Below are 18386 nucleotides of genomic sequence, written 5' to 3'. Positions count from 1 at the left end.
ACCTGTATGGGGTGAGGAAGTTTTTCAATCTTAAACCCGGCGGTGTGTGCAAACTCCTCATCTATGAGATTGGTGGCGGAACCGCTATCCACAAACACTGATATAGGTAGCTCTCTGCCGGCGACAATAACCTTGGCAGGGAGCATACATTGAGATACCATCATGGAGGATATGCATACGCTCAGTTGGGTCTCCTCCATACCCTCTGAGCTTAACAGTTTTCCGCCGGTGTGACCCTCTTAGGTAGTACCGGGCAAACGTTAACATAATGACCACCTTTACCACAGTAGAAACATGCTCCGGACTTCCGGACTCCCGGAGCGCGAGGCTGAACCTGTGCCACGCCAGCAATCTGCATAGGTTCAGGGGACTCATCTACTTCAACCACACCTGCACCTCTGCTTTCTCCCAGAGGTAGCGTCTCCTGTGCCCCCTGACGAAAACGGCGATCAATACGTATCACCAAACTCATGGCAGACTCCAATGATGCCGGAGTCTCATACATCAGGAGGGCTTGTTTCACCCTCCCTGATACCCCATGAATAAACTGGCTCCGCAGCGCTGGGTCATTCCACTGTGTGTCTACAGCCCAGCGGCGAAATTCCGAACAATAGTCTTCTGCCAAGCGCTCCCCCTGGCGGAGGGCGCGGATTTTAGATTCCGCTAGAGCCAGTCGGTCAGGGTCATCGTAAATGAGCTCGAGGGCAGAAAAAACATTATCGACCGAATGAAATGTAGCAGAGTCAGGTGGTAAGGAAAATGCCCATGCTTGGGGGTCACCACTCAGTAATGACAACACCAGCCCTACTCGCTGGGCCTCATTACCTGAGGATATTGGCCGCATGCGGAAGTATAATTTGCAGGCCTCCCGAAATACGACAAATTTGCTGCGATCGCCTGAAAATCGTTCTGGCAGCGGAAACTTCGGCTCTGCACCGATACCTGCAGATGCCGTTTGCACCTTTGCTACTACCAGGCCCTGCTGCTGAACTGCCCCTTTCAACTCGGAGACCTGTATGGACAGCGCCGCCAACTGGCGGGTTATGGAATCTAATGGATCCATGGACTCCTGAAAAAATGTAGGCCGATTATAATGTCACGGGGGCTTAGTTCAACTAAGGCTGAAATACCCGGGGCCCCTGTGGTGTCCCTTTACTAGGGGAAACCCTGTCTGACCCTCAACTCAGGGTTTTTGCTGAAGGTGCAAATGCCTGAGCCTCCGACCTTTCCTTATCTCCTGCTCAGCCCTGCACTTAACCCTCCACCCTCCACCCAGTGAGAAGTCACCACCAAAGCTCCAACACAAATAATGACAGACAGGGAGAACTTAAACTGCACTGCGCCGCACACACAGAGGAATATACAGTAATGTGAACAGGGCACAACTAAACACAAATATGGGAAGGAGAAAGGATAACGACGGATCATACGACACCAGATATGAATCTCTCTCTCTTGAACACCTCCACTCCAGACCGGAACCACTTGGTATGAAACACAAGCTATAATCGGCGACGCCCATAGGCCAGCATGACTATTTAAAGACCGTGGGCGTGACTAACCATCCAACCTGGTCTCCAGCAGGATTAACCCCCGAGAGCCTGAAGATCAGGCCGGCGCCACTGAGGCTATAGTGGCTGGAGGTGGAACTACCTCTGCCTGCCGGATGCTGTGGTGTGAACAGCGTCCGACATGACAGCGGGTCAGTGCAGAAATTACAGAAATCAGCAGCACAATAACCGACCAGAGACAGGAGGGTCAGTGCAGAAATCAGCAACGCAGTAAACGAGCAGAGACAGAAGGGTCAGTGCAGAAATCAGCAACGCAGTAACCGAGCAGAGACAGGAGGGTCAGTACAGAAATCAGCAGCACAGCAACCGAGCAGAGACAGGAGGGTCAGTGCAGAAATCAGCAGCACAGTAACCGAGCAGAGACAGGACGGTCAGTGCAGAAATCAGCAACGCAGTAACCGAGCAGAGACAGAAGGGTCAGTGCAGAAATCAGCAACGCAGTAACCGAGCAGAGACAGAAGGGTCAGTGCAGAAATCAGCAACGCAGTAACCGAGCAGAGACAGGAGGGTCAGTGCAGAAATCAGCAACACAGTAACCAAGCAGAGACAGGAGGGTCAGTGCAGAAATCAGCAACGCAGTAAACTAGCAGAGACAGAAGGGTCAGTGCAGAAATCACCAACGCACTAACCGAGCAGAGACAGGAGGGTCAGTACAGAAATCAGCAACACAGTAACCGAGCAGAGACAGGAGGGTCAGTGCAGAAATCAGCAACACAGTAACCGAGCAGAGACAGGAGGGTCAGTGCAGAAATTACAGAAATCAGCAGCACAGTAACCGAGCAGAGACAGGAGGGTCAGTGCAGAAATCAGCAGCACAATAACCGAGCAGAGACAGGAGGGTCAGTACAGAAATCAGCAACACAGTAACCAAGCAGAGACAGGAGGGTCAGTACAGAAATTACAGAAATCAGCAGCACAGTAACCGAGCAGAGACAGGAGGGTCAGTACAGAAATCAGCAGCACAGTAACCGAGCAGAGACAGGAGGGTCAGAGCAGAAATCAGCAAAGCAGTAAACGAGCAGAGACAGGAGGGTCAGTGCAGAAATCAGCAACACAGTAACCGAGCAGAGACAGGAGGGTCAGTGCAGAAATCAGCAACGCAGTAAACTAGCAGAGACAGAAGGGTCAGTGCAGAAATCAGCAACGCACTAACCGAGCAGAGACAGGAGGGTCAGTACAGAAATCAGCAGCACAGTAACCGAGTAGAGACAGGAGGGTCAGTGCAGAAATCAGCAGCACAGTAACCGAGCAGAGACAGAAGGGTCAGTGCAGAAATCAGCAACGCAGTAACCGACCAGAGACAGGAGGGTCAGTGCAGAAATTACAGAAATCAGCAGCACAGTAACCGAGCAGAGACAGGAGGGTCAGTGCAGAAATCAGCAACGCATTAAACGAGCAGAGACAGGAGGGTCAGTGCAGAAATCAGCAGCACAGAAACCGAACAGAGACAGGCGGGTCAGTGCAGAAATTACAGAAATCAGCAGCACAATAACCGAGCAGAGACAGGAGGGTCAGTGCAGAAATCAGCAACGCAGTAACCGAGCAGAGACAGGAGGGTCAGTGCAGAAATCAGCAACACAGTAACCGAGCAGAGACAGGCGGGTCAGTGCAGAAATTACAGAAATCAGCAGCACAATAACCGACCAGAGACAGGAGGGTCAGTGCAGAAATCAGCAACGCAGTAAACGAGCAGAGACAGAAGGGTCAGTGCAGAAATCAGCAACGCAGTAACCGAGCAGAGACAGGAGGGTCAGTACAGAAATCAGCAGCACAGCAACCGAGCAGAGACAGGAGGGTCAGTGCAGAAATCAGCAGCACAGTAACCGAGCAGAGACAGGACGGTCAGTGCAGAAATCAGCAACGCAGTAACCGAGCAGAGACAGAAGGGTCAGTGCAGAAATCAGCAACGCAGTAACCGAGCAGAGACAGAAGGGTCAGTGCAGAAATCAGCAACGCAGTAACCGAGCAGAGACAGGAGGGTCAGTGCAGAAATCAGCAACACAGTAACCAAGCAGAGACAGGAGGGTCAGTGCAGAAATCAGCAGCACAGTAACCGAGCAGAGACAGGAGGGTCAGTGCAGAAATCAGCAACACAGTAACCGAGCAGAGACAGGAGGGTCAGTGCAGAAATCAGCAGCACAGTAACCGAGCAGAGACAGGAGGGTCAGTGCAGAAATCAGCAGCACAGTAACCGAGCAGAGACAGGCGGGTCAGTGCAGAAATTACAGAAATCAGCAGCACAGTAACCGAGCAGAGACAGGAGGGTCAGTGCAGAAATCAGCAACACAGTAACCGAGCAGAGACAGGAGGGTCAGTACAGAAATCAGCAGCACAGTAACCGAGCAGAGACAGGAGGGTCAGTACAGAAATCAGCAGCACAGTAACCGAGCAGAGACAGGAGGGTCAGTGCAGAAATCAGCAACGCATTAAACGAGCAGAGATAGAAGGGTCAGTGCAGAAATCAGCAACGCAGTAACCGAGCAGAGACAGGAGGGTCAGTGCAGAAATCAGCAGCACAGTAACCGAGCAGAGACAGGAGGGTCAGTGCAGAAATTACAGAAATCAGCAGCACAGTAACCGAGCAGAGACAGGAGGGTCAGTGCAGAAATCAGCAGTACAGTAACCGAGCAGAGACAGGCGGGTCAGTGCAGAAATTACAGAAATCAGCAGCACAGTAACCGAGCAGAGACAGGAGGGTCAGTGCAGAAATCAGCAGCACAGTAACCGAGCAGAGACAGGAGGGTCAGTGCAGAAATCAGCAACGCAGTAACTGAGCAGAGACAGGAGGGTCAGTGCAGAAATTACAGAAATCAGCAACACAGTAACAGAGCAGAGACAGAAGGGTCAGTGTAGAAATCAGCAGCACAGTAACCGAGCAGAGACAGGAGGGTCAGTGCAGAAATCAGCAGCACAGTAACCGAGCAGATACAGGAGGGTCAGTGCATAAATCAGCAGCACAGTAACCGAGCAGAGACAGGAGGGTCAGTGCAGAAATCAGCAACACAGCAACAGAGTAGAGACAGAAGGGTCAGTGCAGAAATCAGCAGCACAATAACCGAGCAGAGACAGGAGGGTCAGTGCATAAATCAGCAACGCAGTAACCGAGCAGAGACAGGAGGGTCAGTGCAGAAATCAGCAGCACAATAACCGAGCAGAGACAGGAGGGTCAGTGGAGAAATCAGCAGCACAGTAACCGAGCAGAGACAGGAGGGTCAGTGCAGAAATCAGCAGCATATAAACCGAGCAGAGACAGGAGGGTCAGTGCAGAAATCAGCAGCACAGTAACTGAGCAGAGACAGAAGGGTCAGTGCAGAAATCAGCAGCACAATAACCGAGCAGAGACAGGAGGGTCAGTGCAGAAATCAGCAGCATATAAACCGAGCAGAGACAGGAGGGTCAGTGCAGAAATCAGCAGCATATAAACCGAGCAGAGACAGAAGGGTCAGTGCATAAATCAGTAACGCAGTAACCGAGCAGAGACAGGAGGGTCAATGCAGAGACAGGGAGTTCTATAGGGGGCAGAGACAGGAGGGTCAGTGCAGACACGGGGAGGCCTATAGGGGGCAGAGACAGGAGGGTCAGGGCACAGACGGGGAGTTCTATAGGGGGCAGAGACAGGAGGGTTAGGGCAGAGACGGGGAGTTCTATAGGGGGTAGAGACAGGAGGGTCAGGGAAGAGACGGGGAGTTCTATAGGGGGCAGACAGGAGGGTCAGGTCAGAGACAGTTCTATAGGGGCAGAGACGGGGAGTTCTATAGGAGGCAGAGACAGAAAGGGCAGGGCAGAGACGGGGAGGTCTATAGGGGCAGAGAAAGAAGGGTCAGGGCACAGACAGGGAGGTCTATAGGGGGCAGAGACGGGAGGGTCAGTGCAGAGACGGGGATTTCTATGGGGGCAAAGACAGGAGGGTCAGTGCAGAGACGGGGAGGTCTATAGGGGGCAGAGACTGGAGGGTCAGTGCAGAGACGGGGAGGTCTATAGGGGGCAGAGACTGGAGGGTCAGTGCAGAGACGGGGAGGTCTATAGGGGGCAGAGACTGGAGGGTCAGTGCAGAGACGGGGAGGTCTATAGGGGGAAGAGACTGGAGGGTCAGTGCAGAGACGGGGAGTTCTATAGGGGCAGAGACAGGAGGGTCAGTGCAGAGACGGGGAGTTCTAAAGGGAGCACGACAGGAGGGTCAGTGCAGAGATGGGGAGTTCTATAGGGGGCACGACAGGAGGGTCAGTGCAGAGACGGGGAGTTCTATAGGGGGCACGACAGGAGGGTCAGTGTAGAGATGGGGAGTTCTATAGGGGACAGATACATGAGGGTCAGTGCAGAGATGGGGAGGTCTATAGGGGGCAGAGACGGGAGGGTCAGTGCAGAGACGGGGAGTTCTATAGGGGCAGAGACGGGAGGGTCAGTGCAGAGACGGGAAGGTCTATAGGGGGCAGAGAAAGGAGGGTCAGTGCAGAGACGGGGAGGTCTATAGGGGGCAGACGGGAGGGTCAGTGCAGAGACGGGGAGGTCTATAGGGGGCAGAGACAGGAGGGTCAGTGCAGAGACGGGGAGGTCTATAGGGGGCAGAGACGGGAGGGTCAGTCCAGAGACGGGGAGGTCTATAGGGGGCAGAGACGGGAGGGTCAGTCCAGAGACGGGGAGGTCTATAGGGGGCAGAGACGGGAGGGTCTGTGCAGAGACGGGGAGGTCTATAGGGGGCATATGCAGGAGGGTCAGTGCAGAGACGGGGAGGTCTATAGGGGGCAGAGACAGGAGGGTCAGTGCAGAGACGGGGAGGTCTATAGGGGGCAGAGACAGGAAGGTCAGTGCAGAGACGGGGAGGTCTATAGGGGGCAGAGACAGGAAGGTCAGTGCAGAGACGGCGAGGTCTATAGGGGGCAGAGACAGGAGGGTCAGTGCAGAGACGGGGAGGTCTATAGGGGGCAGAGACAGGAGGGTCAGTGCAGAGACGGGGAGGTCTATAGGGGGCAGAGACAGGAGGGTCAGTGCAGAGATGGGGAGGTCTATAGGGGCAGAGAGAAGGGTCAGGGCAGAGACGGGAAGGTCTATAGGGGGCAGAGACAGGAAGGTCAGTGCAGAGACGGGGAGGTCTATAGGGGGCAGAGACAGGAAGGTCAGTGCAGAGACGGCGAGGTCTATAGGGGGCAGAGACAGGAGGGTCAGTGCAGAGACGGGGAGGTCTATAGGGGGCAGAGACAGGAAGGTCAGTGCAGAGACAGGGAGGTCTATAGGGGGCAGAGACAGGAGGGTCAGTGCAGAGACGGGGAGGTCTATAGGGGGCAGAGACAGGAGGGTCAGTGCAGAGATGGGGAGGTCTATAGGGGGCAGAGACAGGAAGGTCAGTGCAGAGACGGGGAGGTCTATAGGGGGCAGAGACAGGAGGGTCAGTGCAGAGACGGCGAGGTCTATAGGGGGCAGAGACAGGAGGGTCAGTGCAGAGACGGGGAGGTCTATAGGGGGCAGACGGGAGGGTCAGTGCAGAGACGGGGAGGTCTATAGGGGGCAGAGACAGGAGGGTCAGTGCAGAGACGGGGAGGTCTATAGGGGGCAGAGACAGGAGGGTCAGTGCAGAGACGGGGAGGTCTATAGGGGGCAGAGACAGGAAGGTCAGTGCAGAGACGGGGAGGTCTATAGGGGGCAGAGACAGGAGGGTCAGTGCAGAGACGGCGAGGTCTATAGGGGGCAGAGACAGGAGGGTCAGTGCAGAGACGGGGAGGTCTATAGGGGGCAGACGGGAGGGTCAGTGCAGAGACGGGGAGGTCTATAGGGGGCAGAGACAGGAGGGTCAGTGCAGAGACGGCGAGGTCTATAGGGGGCAGAGACAGGAGGGTCAGTGCAGAGACGGGGAGGTCTATAGGGGGCAGAGACAGGAGGGTCAGTGCAGAGACGGGGAGGTCTATAGGGGCAGACGGGAGGGTCAGTGCAGAGACGGGGAGTTCTATAGGGGGCAGACGGGAGGGTCAGTGCAGAGACGGGGAGGTCTATAGGGGGCAGAGACAGGAGGGTCAGTGCAGAGACGGCGAGGTCTATAGGGGGCAGAGACAGGAGGGTCAGTGCAGAGACGGGGAGGTCTATAGGGGCAGACAGGAGGGTCAGTGCAGAGACGGGGAGGTCTATAGGGGGCAGAGACAGGAGGGTCAGTGCAGAGACGGCGAGGTCTATAGGGGGCAGAGACAGGAGGGTCAGTGCAGAGACGGGGAGGTCTATAGGGGCAGACAGGAGGGTCAGTGCAGAGACGGCGAGGTCTATAGGGGGCAGAGACAGGAGGGTCAGTGCAGAGACGGGGAGGTCTATAGGGGGCAGAGACAGGAGGGTCAGTGCAGAGACGGGGAGGTCTATAGGGGCAGACAGGAGGGTCAGTGCAGAGACGGGGAGGTCTATAGGGGGCAGACGGGAGGGTCAGTGCAGAGACGGGGAGGTCTATAGGGGGCAGAGACAGGAGGGTCAGTGCAGAGACGGCGAGGTCTATAGGGGGCAGAGACAGGAGGGTCAGTGCAGAGACGGGGAGATCTATAGGGGGCAGAGACAGGAGGGTCAGTGCAGAGACGGCGAGGTCTATAGGGGGCAGAGACAGGAGGGTCAGTGCAGAGACGGGGAGATCTATAGGGGGCAGAGACAGGAGGGTCAGTGCAGAGACGGGGAGATCTATAGGGGGCAGAGACAGGAGGGTCAGTGCAAACGGGGAGGTCTATAGGGGGCAGAGACAGGAGGATCAGTTCAGAGATACAAGTAACACTGAACCTCGACTACCTGAGTTGTGTGAAAGCACCAGACACAACAGATACCTCATTCACTTCCGGCAGAGTGTCTGTTTTGTTTAGGGTCACTTCCGGCAGAGTGTGTCTTTTCCATAGGATGACTTCCGGCAGAGTGTGTCTTTTGTGTAGGATCACTTCCGGCAGAGTGTGGCTTTTCTGAGCGTCACTTCCGGCAGAGTGTGGCGGAAGTGGAGGTGAAACAGTTCTGTGCACAGGCTCGTGCTCTCCTAGAGAGGTCAGGTGGGTTCAGGGACCGGTCCGGTCAGTGAGAGGGAGATGTGTGCGGCCGGTCGGTGTCCAGCAACCAACTAACGACGCCTTCTAGCTATAGAGATAGGGAGGAGGGGGGCACTGCTGATACTCCGGGGGTCTTCTCTCTCTCTCTCTCTGGGGATTGTTGGAGGGGGGGGGGGCACTGCTGATGCTCCGGGGGTCTTCTCTCTCTCTCTCTCTCTGGGGATTGTTGGAGGGGGGGGGGGCACTGCTGATACTCCGGGGGTCTTCTCTCTCTCTCTCTGGGGATTGTTGGAGGGGGGGCACTGCTGATACTCCGGGGGTCTTCTCTCTCTCTCTCTCTGGGGATTGTTGGAGGGGGGGCACTGCTGATGCTCCGGGGGTCTTCTCTCTCTCTCTGGGGATTGTTGGAGGGGGGGGCACTGCTGATGCTCCGGGGGTCTTCTCTCTCTCTCTCTCTGGGGATTGTTGGAGGGGGGGCACTGCTGATACTCCGGGGGTCGTCTTCTCTCTCTCTCTCTCTGGGGATTGTTGGAGGGGGGGCACTGCTGATGCTCCGGGGGTCTTCTCTCTCTCTCTCTCTCTGGGGATTGTTGGAGGGGGGGCACTGCTGATGCTCCGGGGGTCTTCTCTCTCTCTCTCTGGGGATTGTTGGAGGGGGGGCACTGCTGATGCTCCGGGGGTCTTCTCTCTCTCTGGGGATTGTTGGAGGGGGGGCACGGCTGATGCTCCGGGGGTCTTCTCTCTCTCTCTCTGGGGATTGTTGGAGGGGGGGGCACTGCTGATGCTCCGGGGGTCTTCTCTCTCTCTCTCTCTCTCTCTGGGGATTGTTGGAGGGGGGGGGGGCACTGCTGATACTCCGGGGGTCTTCTCTCTCTCTCTCTGGGGATTGTTGGAGGGTGGGCACGGCTGATACTCTGGGGGTCTTCTCTCTCTCTCTCTGGGGATTGTTGGTGGGGGGGCACTGCTGATACTCCGGGGGTCTTCTCTCTCTCTCTCTGGGGATTGTTGGAGGGGGGGCACTGCTGATACTCTGGGGGTCTTCTCTCTCTCTCTCTGGGGATTGTTGGAGGGGGGGCACTGCTGATACTCCGGGGGTCTTCTCTCTCTCTCTCTGGGGATTGTTGGAGGGGGGGCACTGCTGATACTCCGGGGGTCTTCTCTCTCTCTCTCTGGGGATTGTTGGAGGGGGGGCACGGCTGATACTCTGGGGGTCTTCTCTCTCTCTCTCTCTGGGGATTGTTGGAGGGGGGGCACTGCTGATACTCTGGGGGTCTTCTCTCTCTCTGGGGATTGTTGAAGGGGGGAGCACTGCTGATACTCCGGGGGTCTTCTCTCTCTCTCGGGATTGTTGGAGGGGGGGGGGCACTGCTGATACTCTGGGGGACTTCTCTCTCTCTCTCTCTCTCTGGGGATTGTTGGAGGGGGGGCACTGCTGATGCTCCGGGGGTCTTCTCTCTCTCTCTCTCTCTCTGGGGATTGTTGGAGGGGGGGCACTGCTGATACTCTGGGGGTCTTCTCTCTCTCTCTCTGGGGATTGTTGGAGGGGGGGGGGCACTGCTGATGCTCCGGGGGTCTTCTCTCTCTCTCTGGGGATTGTTGGGGGGGGGGGGGCACGGCTGATAATCTGGGGGTCTTCTCTCTCTCTCTCTCTCTCTGGGGATTGTTGGAGGGGGGGCACTGCTGATACTCTGGGGGTCTTCTCTCTCTCTCTGGGGATTGTTGGAGGGGGGGCACTGCTGATGCTCCGGGGGTCTTCTCTCTCTCTCTCTCTGGGGATTGTTGGAGGGGGGGGCACTGCTGATGCTCCGGGGGTCTTCTCTCTCTCTCTCTCTCTGGGGATTGTTGGAGGGGGGGCACTGCTGATGCTCCGGGGGTCTTCTCTCTCTCTCTCTGGGGATTGTTGGAGGGGGGGCACGGCTGATACTCTGGGGGTCTTCTCTATCTCTCTCTCTGGGGATTGTTGGAGGGGGGGGGCACTGCTGATACTCCGGGGGTCTTCTCTCTCTCTCTGTCCCCTCTCTGGGGATTGTTGGAGGGGGGGCACGGCTGATGCTCCGGGGGTCTTCTCTCTCTCTCTCTGGGGATTGTTGGAGGGGGGAGCACTGCTGATACTCCGGGGGTCTTCTCTCTCTCTCTCTCTGGGGATTGTTGGAGGGGGGGCACTGCTGATACTCTGGGGGTCTTCTCTCTCTCTCTGGGGATTGTTGGAGGGGGGGGCACTGCTGATGCTCCGGGGGTCTTCTCTCTCTCTCTCTCTCTGGGGATTGTTGGGGGGGGGGCACGGCTGATAATCTGGGGGTCTTCTCTCTCTCTCTGGGGATTGTTGGAGGGGGGGCACTGCTGATACTCTGGGGGTCTTCTCTCTCTCTCTGGGGATTGTTGGAGGGGGGGGGGCACTGCTGATGCTCCGGGGGTCTTCTCTCTCTCTCTCTCTGGGGATTGTTGGAGGGGGGGCACTGCTGATGCTCCGGGGGTCTTCTCTCTCTCTCTCTCTGGGGATTGTTGGAGGGGGGGAACGGCTGATACTCTGGGGGTCTTCTCTATCTCTCTCTCTGGGGATTGTTGGAGGGGGGGGCACTGCTGATACTCCGGGGGTCTTCTCTCTCTCTGTCCCCTCTCTGGAGATTGTTGGAGGGGGGGCACGGCTGATGCTCCGGGGGTCTTCTCTCTCTCTCTCTCTGCGGATTGTTGGAGGGGGGGCACGGCTGATGCTCCGGGGGTCTCCTCTCTCTCTCTCTGGGGATTGTTGGAGGGGGGGCACTGCTGATGCTCCGGGGGTCTTCTCTCTCTCTATGGGGATTGTTGGAGGGGGGGCACTGCTGATGCTCCGGGGGTCTTCTCTCTCTCTCTGGGGATTGTTGGAGGGGGGGCACTGCTGATACTCTGGGGGTCTTCTCTCTCTCTCTCTCTGGGGATTGTTGGAGGGGGGGGCACGGCTGATGCTCCGGGGGTCTTCTCTCTCTCTCTGGGGATTGTTGGAGGGGGGGCACTGCTGATATTGTGGGGGTCTTCTCTCTCTCTCTCTCTGGGGATTGTTGGAGGGGGGGCACTGCTGATGCTCCGTGGGTCTTCTCTCTCTCTCTCTCTCTGGGGATTGTTGGAGGGGGGGCACGGCTGATGCTCCGGGGGTCTTCTCTCTCTCTCTCTCTGGGGATTGTTGGAGGGGGGGGCACTGCTGATACTCCGGGGGTCTTCTCTCTCTCTCTGTCCCCTCTCTGGGGATTGTTGGAGGGGGGGCACGGCTGATGCTCCGGGGGTCTTCTCTCTCTCTCTCTGGGGATTGTTGGAGGGGGGAGCACTGCTGATACTCCGGGAGTCTTCTCTCTCTCTCTCTGGGGATTGTTGGGGGGGGGGGGCACTGCTGATGCTCCGGGGGTCTTCTCTCTCTCTGGGGATTTTTGGAGGGGGGGCACGGCTGATACTCTGGGGGTCTTCTCTCTCTCTCTCTGGGGATTGTTGGAGGGGGGGCACTGCTGATACTCCGGGGGTCTTCTCTCTCTCTCTCTCTGGGGATTGTTGGAGGGGGGGCACTGCTGATACTCTGGGGGTCTTCTCTCTCTCTCTGGGGATTGTTGGAGGGGGGGGGCACTGCTGATGCTCCGGGGGTCTTCTCTCTCTCTCTCTGGGGATTGTTGGGGGGGGGGGGGGCACGGCTGATAATCTGGGGGTCTTCTCTCTCTCTCTCTCTGGGGATTGTTGGAGGGGGGGCACTGCTGATACTCTGGGGGTCTTCTCTCTCTCTCTGGGGATTGTTGGAGGGGGGGCACTGCTGATGCTCCGGGGGTCTTCTCTCTCTCTCTCTCTCTCTCTGGGGATTGTTGGAGGGGGGGCACTGCTGATGCTCCGGGGGTCTTCTCTCTCTCTCTCTGGGGATTGTTGGAGGGGGGGGCACTGCTGATACTCCGGGGGTCTTCTCTCTCTCTCTGTCCCCTCTCTGGAGATTGTTGGAGGGGGGGCACGGCTGATGCTCCGGGGGTCTTCTCTCTCTCTCTCTCTGCGGATTGTTGGAGGGGGGGCACGGCTGATGCTCCGGGGGTCTTCTCTCTCTCTCTCTCTGGGGATTGTTGGAGGGGGGGCACTGCTGATGCTCCGGGGGTCTTCTCTCTCTCTATGGGGATTGTTGGAGGGGGGGCACTGCTGATGCTCCGGGGGTCTTCTCTCTCTCTCTCTGGGGATTGTTGGAGGGGGGGCACTGCTGATACTCTGGGGGTCTTCTCTCTCTCTCTCTGGGGATTGTTGGAGGGGGGGGGCACGGCTGATGCTCCGGGGGTCTTCTCTCTCTCTCTCTCTGGGGATTGTTGGAGGGGGGGCACTGCTGATATTGTGGGGGTCTTCTCTCTCTCTCTGGGGATTGTTGGAGGGGGGGCACTGCTGATGCTCCGGGGGTCTTCTCTCTCTCTCTCTCTCTGGGGATTGTTGGAGGGGGGGCACGGCTGATGCTCCGGGGGTCTTCTCTCTCTCTCTCTGGGGATTGTTGGAGGGGGGGCACGGCTGATGCTCCGGGGGTCTTCTCTCTCTCTCTCTCTGGGGATTGTTGGAGGGGGGGCACGGCTGATACCCTGGGGGTCTTCTCTCTCTCTCTCTGGGGATTGTTGGAGGGGGGGCACTGCTGATACTCCGGGGGTCTTCTCTCTCTCTGGGGATTGTTGGAGGGGGGGCACGGCTGATGCTCCGGGGGTCTTCTCTCTCTCTCTCTCTGGGGATTGTTGGAGGGGGGAGCACTGCTGATACTCTGGGGGTCTTCTCTCTCTCTCTCTCTTGGGGATTGTTGGAGGGGGGAGCACTGCTGATACTCTGGGGGTCTTCTCTCTCTCTCTCTCTGGGGATTGTTGGAGGGGGGGCACTGCTGATACTCTGGGGGTCTTCTCTCTCTCTCTCTGGGGATTGTTGGAGGGGGGAGCACTGCTGATACTCTGGGGGTCTTCTCTCTCTCTCTGGGGATTGTTGGAGGGGGGAGCACTGCTGATACTCTGGGGGTCTTCTCTCTCTCTCTGGGGATTGTTGGAGGGGGGAGCACTGCTGATACTCTGGGGGTCTTCTCTCTCTCTCTCTCTGGGGATTGTTGGAGGGGGGGGCACTGCTGATACTCTGGGGGTCTTCTTTCTCTCTCTGGGGATTGTTGGAGGGGGGACACTGCTGATACTCTGGGGGTCTTCTCTCTCTCTCTGGGGATTGTTGGAGGGGGGGCACTGCTGATACTCTGGGGGTCTTCTCTCTCTCTCTCTCTCTGGGGATTGTAGGAGGGGGAGCACTGCTGATACTCTGGGGGTCTTCTCTCTCTCTGGGGATTGTTGGAGGGGGGAGCACTGCTGACACTCTGGGGGTCTTCTCTCTCTCTCTCTGGGGATTGTTGGAGGGGGGGAACGGATGATGCTCCGGGGGTCTTCTCTCTCTCTGGGGATTGTTGGAGGGGGGGGAACGGATGATGCTCCGGGGGTCTTCTCTCTCTCTGGGGATTGTTGGGGGGGGGGGGGAGCACTGCTGATACTCTGGGGTCTTCTCTCTCTCTCTCTGGGGATTGTTGGAGGGGGGAGCACTGCTGATACTCTGGGGGTCTTCTCTCTCTCTCTGGGGATTGTTGGAGGGGGGGGCACTGCTGATACTCTGGGGGTCTTCTCTCTCTCTCTGGGGATTGTTGGAGGGGGGGGCACTGCTGATACTCTGGGGGTCTTCTCTCTCTCTCTCTCTCTCTCTCGGGATTGTAGGAGGGGGAGCACTGCTGATACTCTGGGGGTCTTCTCTCTCTCTGGGGATTGTTGGAGGGGGGAGCACTGCTGACACTCTGGGGGTCTTCTCTCTCTCTCTCTCTGGGGATTGTTGGAGGGGGGGGAACGGATGATGCTCCGGGGGTCTTCTCTCTCTCAGGGGATTGTTGGAGGGGGGGGAACGGATGATGCTCCGGGGGTCTTCTCTCTCTCTGGGGATTGTTGGGGGGGGGGGCACGGCTGATGCTCCGGGGGTCTTCTCTCTCTCTCTGTCCCCTCTCTGGGGATTGTTGGAGAAGGGGGGCACGGCTGATGCTCCGGGGGTCTTCTCTCTCTCCGTCCCCTCTCTGGGGATTGTTGGAGGGGGGGCACGGCTGATTCTCCGGGGGTTCGTTCTCTCTCTCTCTCGTTGGAGGGGGGGCACGGCTGATGCTCCGGGTTCTTCTCTCTCTCTCGGGATTGTTGGGGGGGGGGGGCACGGCTGATGCTCTGGGGGTCTTCTCTCTCTCTCTCGGGATTGTTGGGGGGGGCACGGCTGATGCTCTGGGGGTCTTCTCTCTCTCTCTCTGGGGATTGTTGGAGGGGTGGGCACGGCAGATGCTCCGGGGGTCTTCTCTCTCTCTGGGGATTGTAGGGGGGGGCACGGCTGATGCTCCGGGGGTCTTCTCTCTCTCTGTCCCCTCTCTGGGGATTGTTGGAGGGGGGAGCACTGCTGACACTCTGGGGGTCTTCTCTCTCTCTCTCTGGGGATTGTTGGAGGGGGGGGAACGGATGATGCTCCGGGGGTCTTCTCTCTCTCTGGGGATTGTTGGGGGGGGGGCACGGCTGATGCTCCGGGGGTCTTCTCTCTCTCTCTGTCCCCTCTCTGGGGATTGTTGGAGAAGGGGGGCACGGCTGATGCTCCGGGGGTCTTCTCTCTCTCCGTCCCCTCTCTGGGGATTGTTGGAGGGGGGGCACGGCTGATTCTCCGGGGGTTCGTTCTCTCTCTCTCTCGTTGGAGGGGGGGCACGGCTGATGCTCCGGGTTCTTCTCTCTCTCTCGGGATTGTTGGGGGGGGGCACGGCTGATGCTCTGGGGGTCTTCTCTCTCTCTCTCGGGATTGTTGGGGGGGGCACGGCTGATGCTCTGGGGGTCTTCTCTCTCTCTCTCTGGGGATTGTTGGAGGGGTGGGCACGGCAGATGCTCCGGGGGTCTTCTCTCTCTCTGGGGATTGTAGGGGGGGGGGCACGGCTGATGCTCCGGGGGTCTTCTCTCTCTGTCCCCTCTCTGGGGATTGTTGGGGGGGGGGGGGCACGGCTGATGCTCCGGGGGTCTTCTCTCTCTCTGGGGATTGTTGGAGGGGGGGGGCACGGCTGATGCTCCGGGGGTCTTCTCTCTCTCTCTCTGGGGATTGTTGGAGGGGGGGCACGACTGATGCTCCGGGGGTCTTCTCTCTCTCTCACTGGGGATTGTAGGAGGGGGGGCACGGCTGAAGCTCCGGGGGTCTTCTCTCTTTGTCCTCTCTCTGGGGATTGTTGGAGAAGGGGGGCACGGCTGATGCTCCGGGGGTCTTCTCTCTCTCTGTCCCCTCTCTGGGTATTGTAGGAGGGGGGGCATGGCTGATGCTCCGAGGGTCTTCGCTCTCTCTGTCCCCTCCCTGGGGATTGTTGGAGTAGGGGGGCACGGCTGATGCTCCTGGGGTCTTCTCACTCTCACTCTCTCTCGGGATTGTAGGAGGGGGGGGCACGGCTGATACTCCGGGGGTCTTCTCTCTTTGGGGATTGTAGGAGGGGGGGGGCACGGCTGATACTCCGGGGGTCTTCTCTCTTTGGGGATTGTAGGAGGGGGGGGCACGGCTGATACTCCGGGGGTCTTCTCTCTGGGGATTGTATGAGGGGGGGCACGTCTGAAGCTCCGGGGGTCTTCTCTCTTTGTCCCCTCTCTGGGGATTGTTGGAGAAGGGGGGCACGGCTGATGCTCCTGGGGTCTTCTCTCTCTCTCTCTCTCTCTCTCTCTCTCTGGGGATTGTAGGAGGGGGGGCACGGCTGATGCTCCGAGGGTCTTCGCTCTCTCTGTCCCCTCTCTGGGGATTGTTGGAGAAGGGGGGCACGGCTGATGCTCCTGGGGTCTTCTCTCTCTCTCTCTCTTTGGGGATTGGAGGAGGGGGGGGGCACGGCTGATACTCCGGGGGTCTTCTCTCTCTCTCTCTCTTTGGGGATTGTAGGAGGGGGGGGGCACGGCTGATACTCCGGGGGTCTTCTCTCTGGGGATTGTAGGAGGGGGGGCACGGCTGAAGCTCTGGGGGTCTTCTCTCTTTGTCCCCTCTCTGGGGATTGTTGGAGAAGGGGGGCACGGCTGATGCTCCGCGGGTCTTCTCTCTGGGGATTGTAGGAGGGGGGGGCACGTCTGAAGCTCCGGGGGTCTTCTCTCTTTGTCCCCTCTCTTGGGATTGTTGGAGAAGGGGGGCACGGCTGATGCTCCTGGGGTCTTCTCTCTCTCTCTCTCTCTCTCTCTCTCTCTCTCTCTCTCTCTCTCTCTCTCTCTCTCTCTCTCTCTCTCTCTCTCTCTCTCTCTCTCGGGATTGTAGGAGGGGGGGGGGGGCACGGCTGATACTCCGGGGGTCTTCTCTCTCTCTCTCTTTGGGGATTGTTGTAGGGGGGGGCACGGCTGATACTCCGGGGGTCTTCTCTCTCTCTCTGGGGATTGTTGTAGGGGGGGGCACGGCTGATACTCCGGGGGTCTTCTCTCTCTCTCTCTTTGGGGATTGTAGGAGGGGGGGGGCACGGCTGATACTCCGGGGGTCTTCTCTCTGGGGATTGTAGGAGGGGGGGCACGGCTGAAGCTCTGGGGGTCTTCTCTCTTTGTCCCCTCTCTGGGGATTGTTGGAGAAGGGGGGCACGGCTGATGCTCCGCGGGTCTTCTCTCTGGGGATTGTAGGGGGGGGGGCACGTCTGAAGCTCCGGGGGTCTTCTCTCTTTGTCCCCTCTCTGGGGATTGTTGGAGAAGGGGGGCACGGCTGATGCTCCTGGGGTCTTCTCTCTCTCTCTCTCTCTCTCTCTCTCTCTCTCTCTCTCTCTCTCTCTCTCTCTCTGGATTGTAGGAGGGGGGGGGCACGGCTGATACTCCGGGGGTCTTCTCTCTCTCTCTCTTTGGGGATTGTAGGAGGGGGGGGCACGGCTGATACTCCGGGGGTCTTCGCTCTCTCTGTCCCCTCTCTGGGGATTGTTGGAGAAGGGGGGCATGGCTGATGCTCAGGGGGTCTTCTCTCTCCCTCTGGTGTTGACGTGTGCATGCGGGGTGGAGAATCTTCCCTAGGGAAAATGGTACATAAGTGCAGGCTCCTGCTAGCTGCTTCTCTGTGCAAATGCCCCCCCTTTGTTTGACCATCTGAGCTTTATACCTTTGCCCAAAGCCATGGGTCTCCCCCCACTTCTTGCAGACCTCACAGGGTGGGCTGGATACGCCCCCTTTAGAAAGTTATTAAAAATCCTCTGCGGACCATATCTGGTGCTGGGAGGCCCACAGACAGATGACGGAGGAATCATATGTTTGCTTGTGAATTTCTCTTTCATTTAAGACCAAACACCATATGTCTATGTATGACTGCGAGACATAAACCCTTTTCTCTTTTTCTGGTGGACACACAAGCTGCGAAACACTGCTGCGTGTAGCTTTAATTATTCCGATCCCGAAAATATAGGTTTCCTGTCTCGGCTTATTGTGTGTTATTAAATTCGATCTGAAATAAGCAAAGGAACTTGTGCCTGGAAATCTTCCTGCTTGAGCCCGGCAGACCATGATCTGACATCACACAAAGCTCGTCTACCCGAAGTGAGGGGCGAGTGGACATTTCACCAGGGAGAAAGCGGGAGGGTCGCTGCATGGGGAGAAGCTCAGCGATACACTGCAAAAACCCGATGGGGTTGGGGCAGCACGAGCACTGGAAGTGTACAAAGAATTCTAGGAATTATTCATATTTTCCTGACAATAATATAGTAGATTGTGTCTGCGCATAACACTACATGATCTGGTCACCACCAGTGTGTACGATGCAGACAATATACACACGGTGAAAATTGTTGGTGCCCCTCGTTTAATGACAGAAAAAACCACAATGGTCACAGAAATAACATGAA

At 57.8% G+C, this 18386-nt stretch overlaps 2 protein-coding genes across 5 annotated transcripts in view; one reads left to right on the top strand and one right to left on the bottom strand.

Moving 5' to 3' along the window:
- The window catches only part of MEA1 (male-enhanced antigen 1), a 39702-nt gene extending 31251 nt beyond the window's left edge, over positions 1-8451 (bottom strand). Inside the window, exon 1 of one of the 3 annotated variants that reach the window (XM_073558986.1) lies at positions 8322-8451. Coding sequence is in view for 1 of the 3 variants with exons in the window: in XM_073558983.1 (XP_073415084.1) it covers positions 1436-1522 (87 nt within the window). In the remaining 2 variants the exon portion in view is untranslated. Of the gene's footprint in view, positions 1-1435; positions 1538-8321 lie in introns of those variants that run through there. The other 2 variants (XM_073558987.1, XM_073558983.1) reach the window with 2 other exon arrangements.
- The window catches only part of KLHDC3 (kelch domain containing 3), a 74436-nt gene continuing 64484 nt past the window's right edge, over positions 8435-18386 (top strand). Inside the window, exon 1 of one of the 2 annotated variants that reach the window (XM_073558976.1) lies at positions 8435-8569. The gene's annotated coding sequence lies outside the window, so the exon portion shown is untranslated. The remainder of the gene's footprint in view (positions 8570-18386) is intronic. The other variant, XM_073558977.1, reaches the window with a different exon arrangement.

The sequence above is a fragment of the Dendrobates tinctorius genome, unplaced genomic scaffold (genome assembly GCF_039654945.1).
Source record: "Dendrobates tinctorius isolate UK_male_01 unplaced genomic scaffold, ASM3965494v1 ptg000264l, whole genome shotgun sequence".
NCBI classification, from domain to species: Eukaryota; Metazoa; Chordata; class Amphibia; order Anura; family Dendrobatidae; genus Dendrobates; species Dendrobates tinctorius.
The sequence above is the reverse complement of the archived record's forward strand: the minus strand, read 5'-3'. Positions and strand labels throughout refer to the sequence as shown.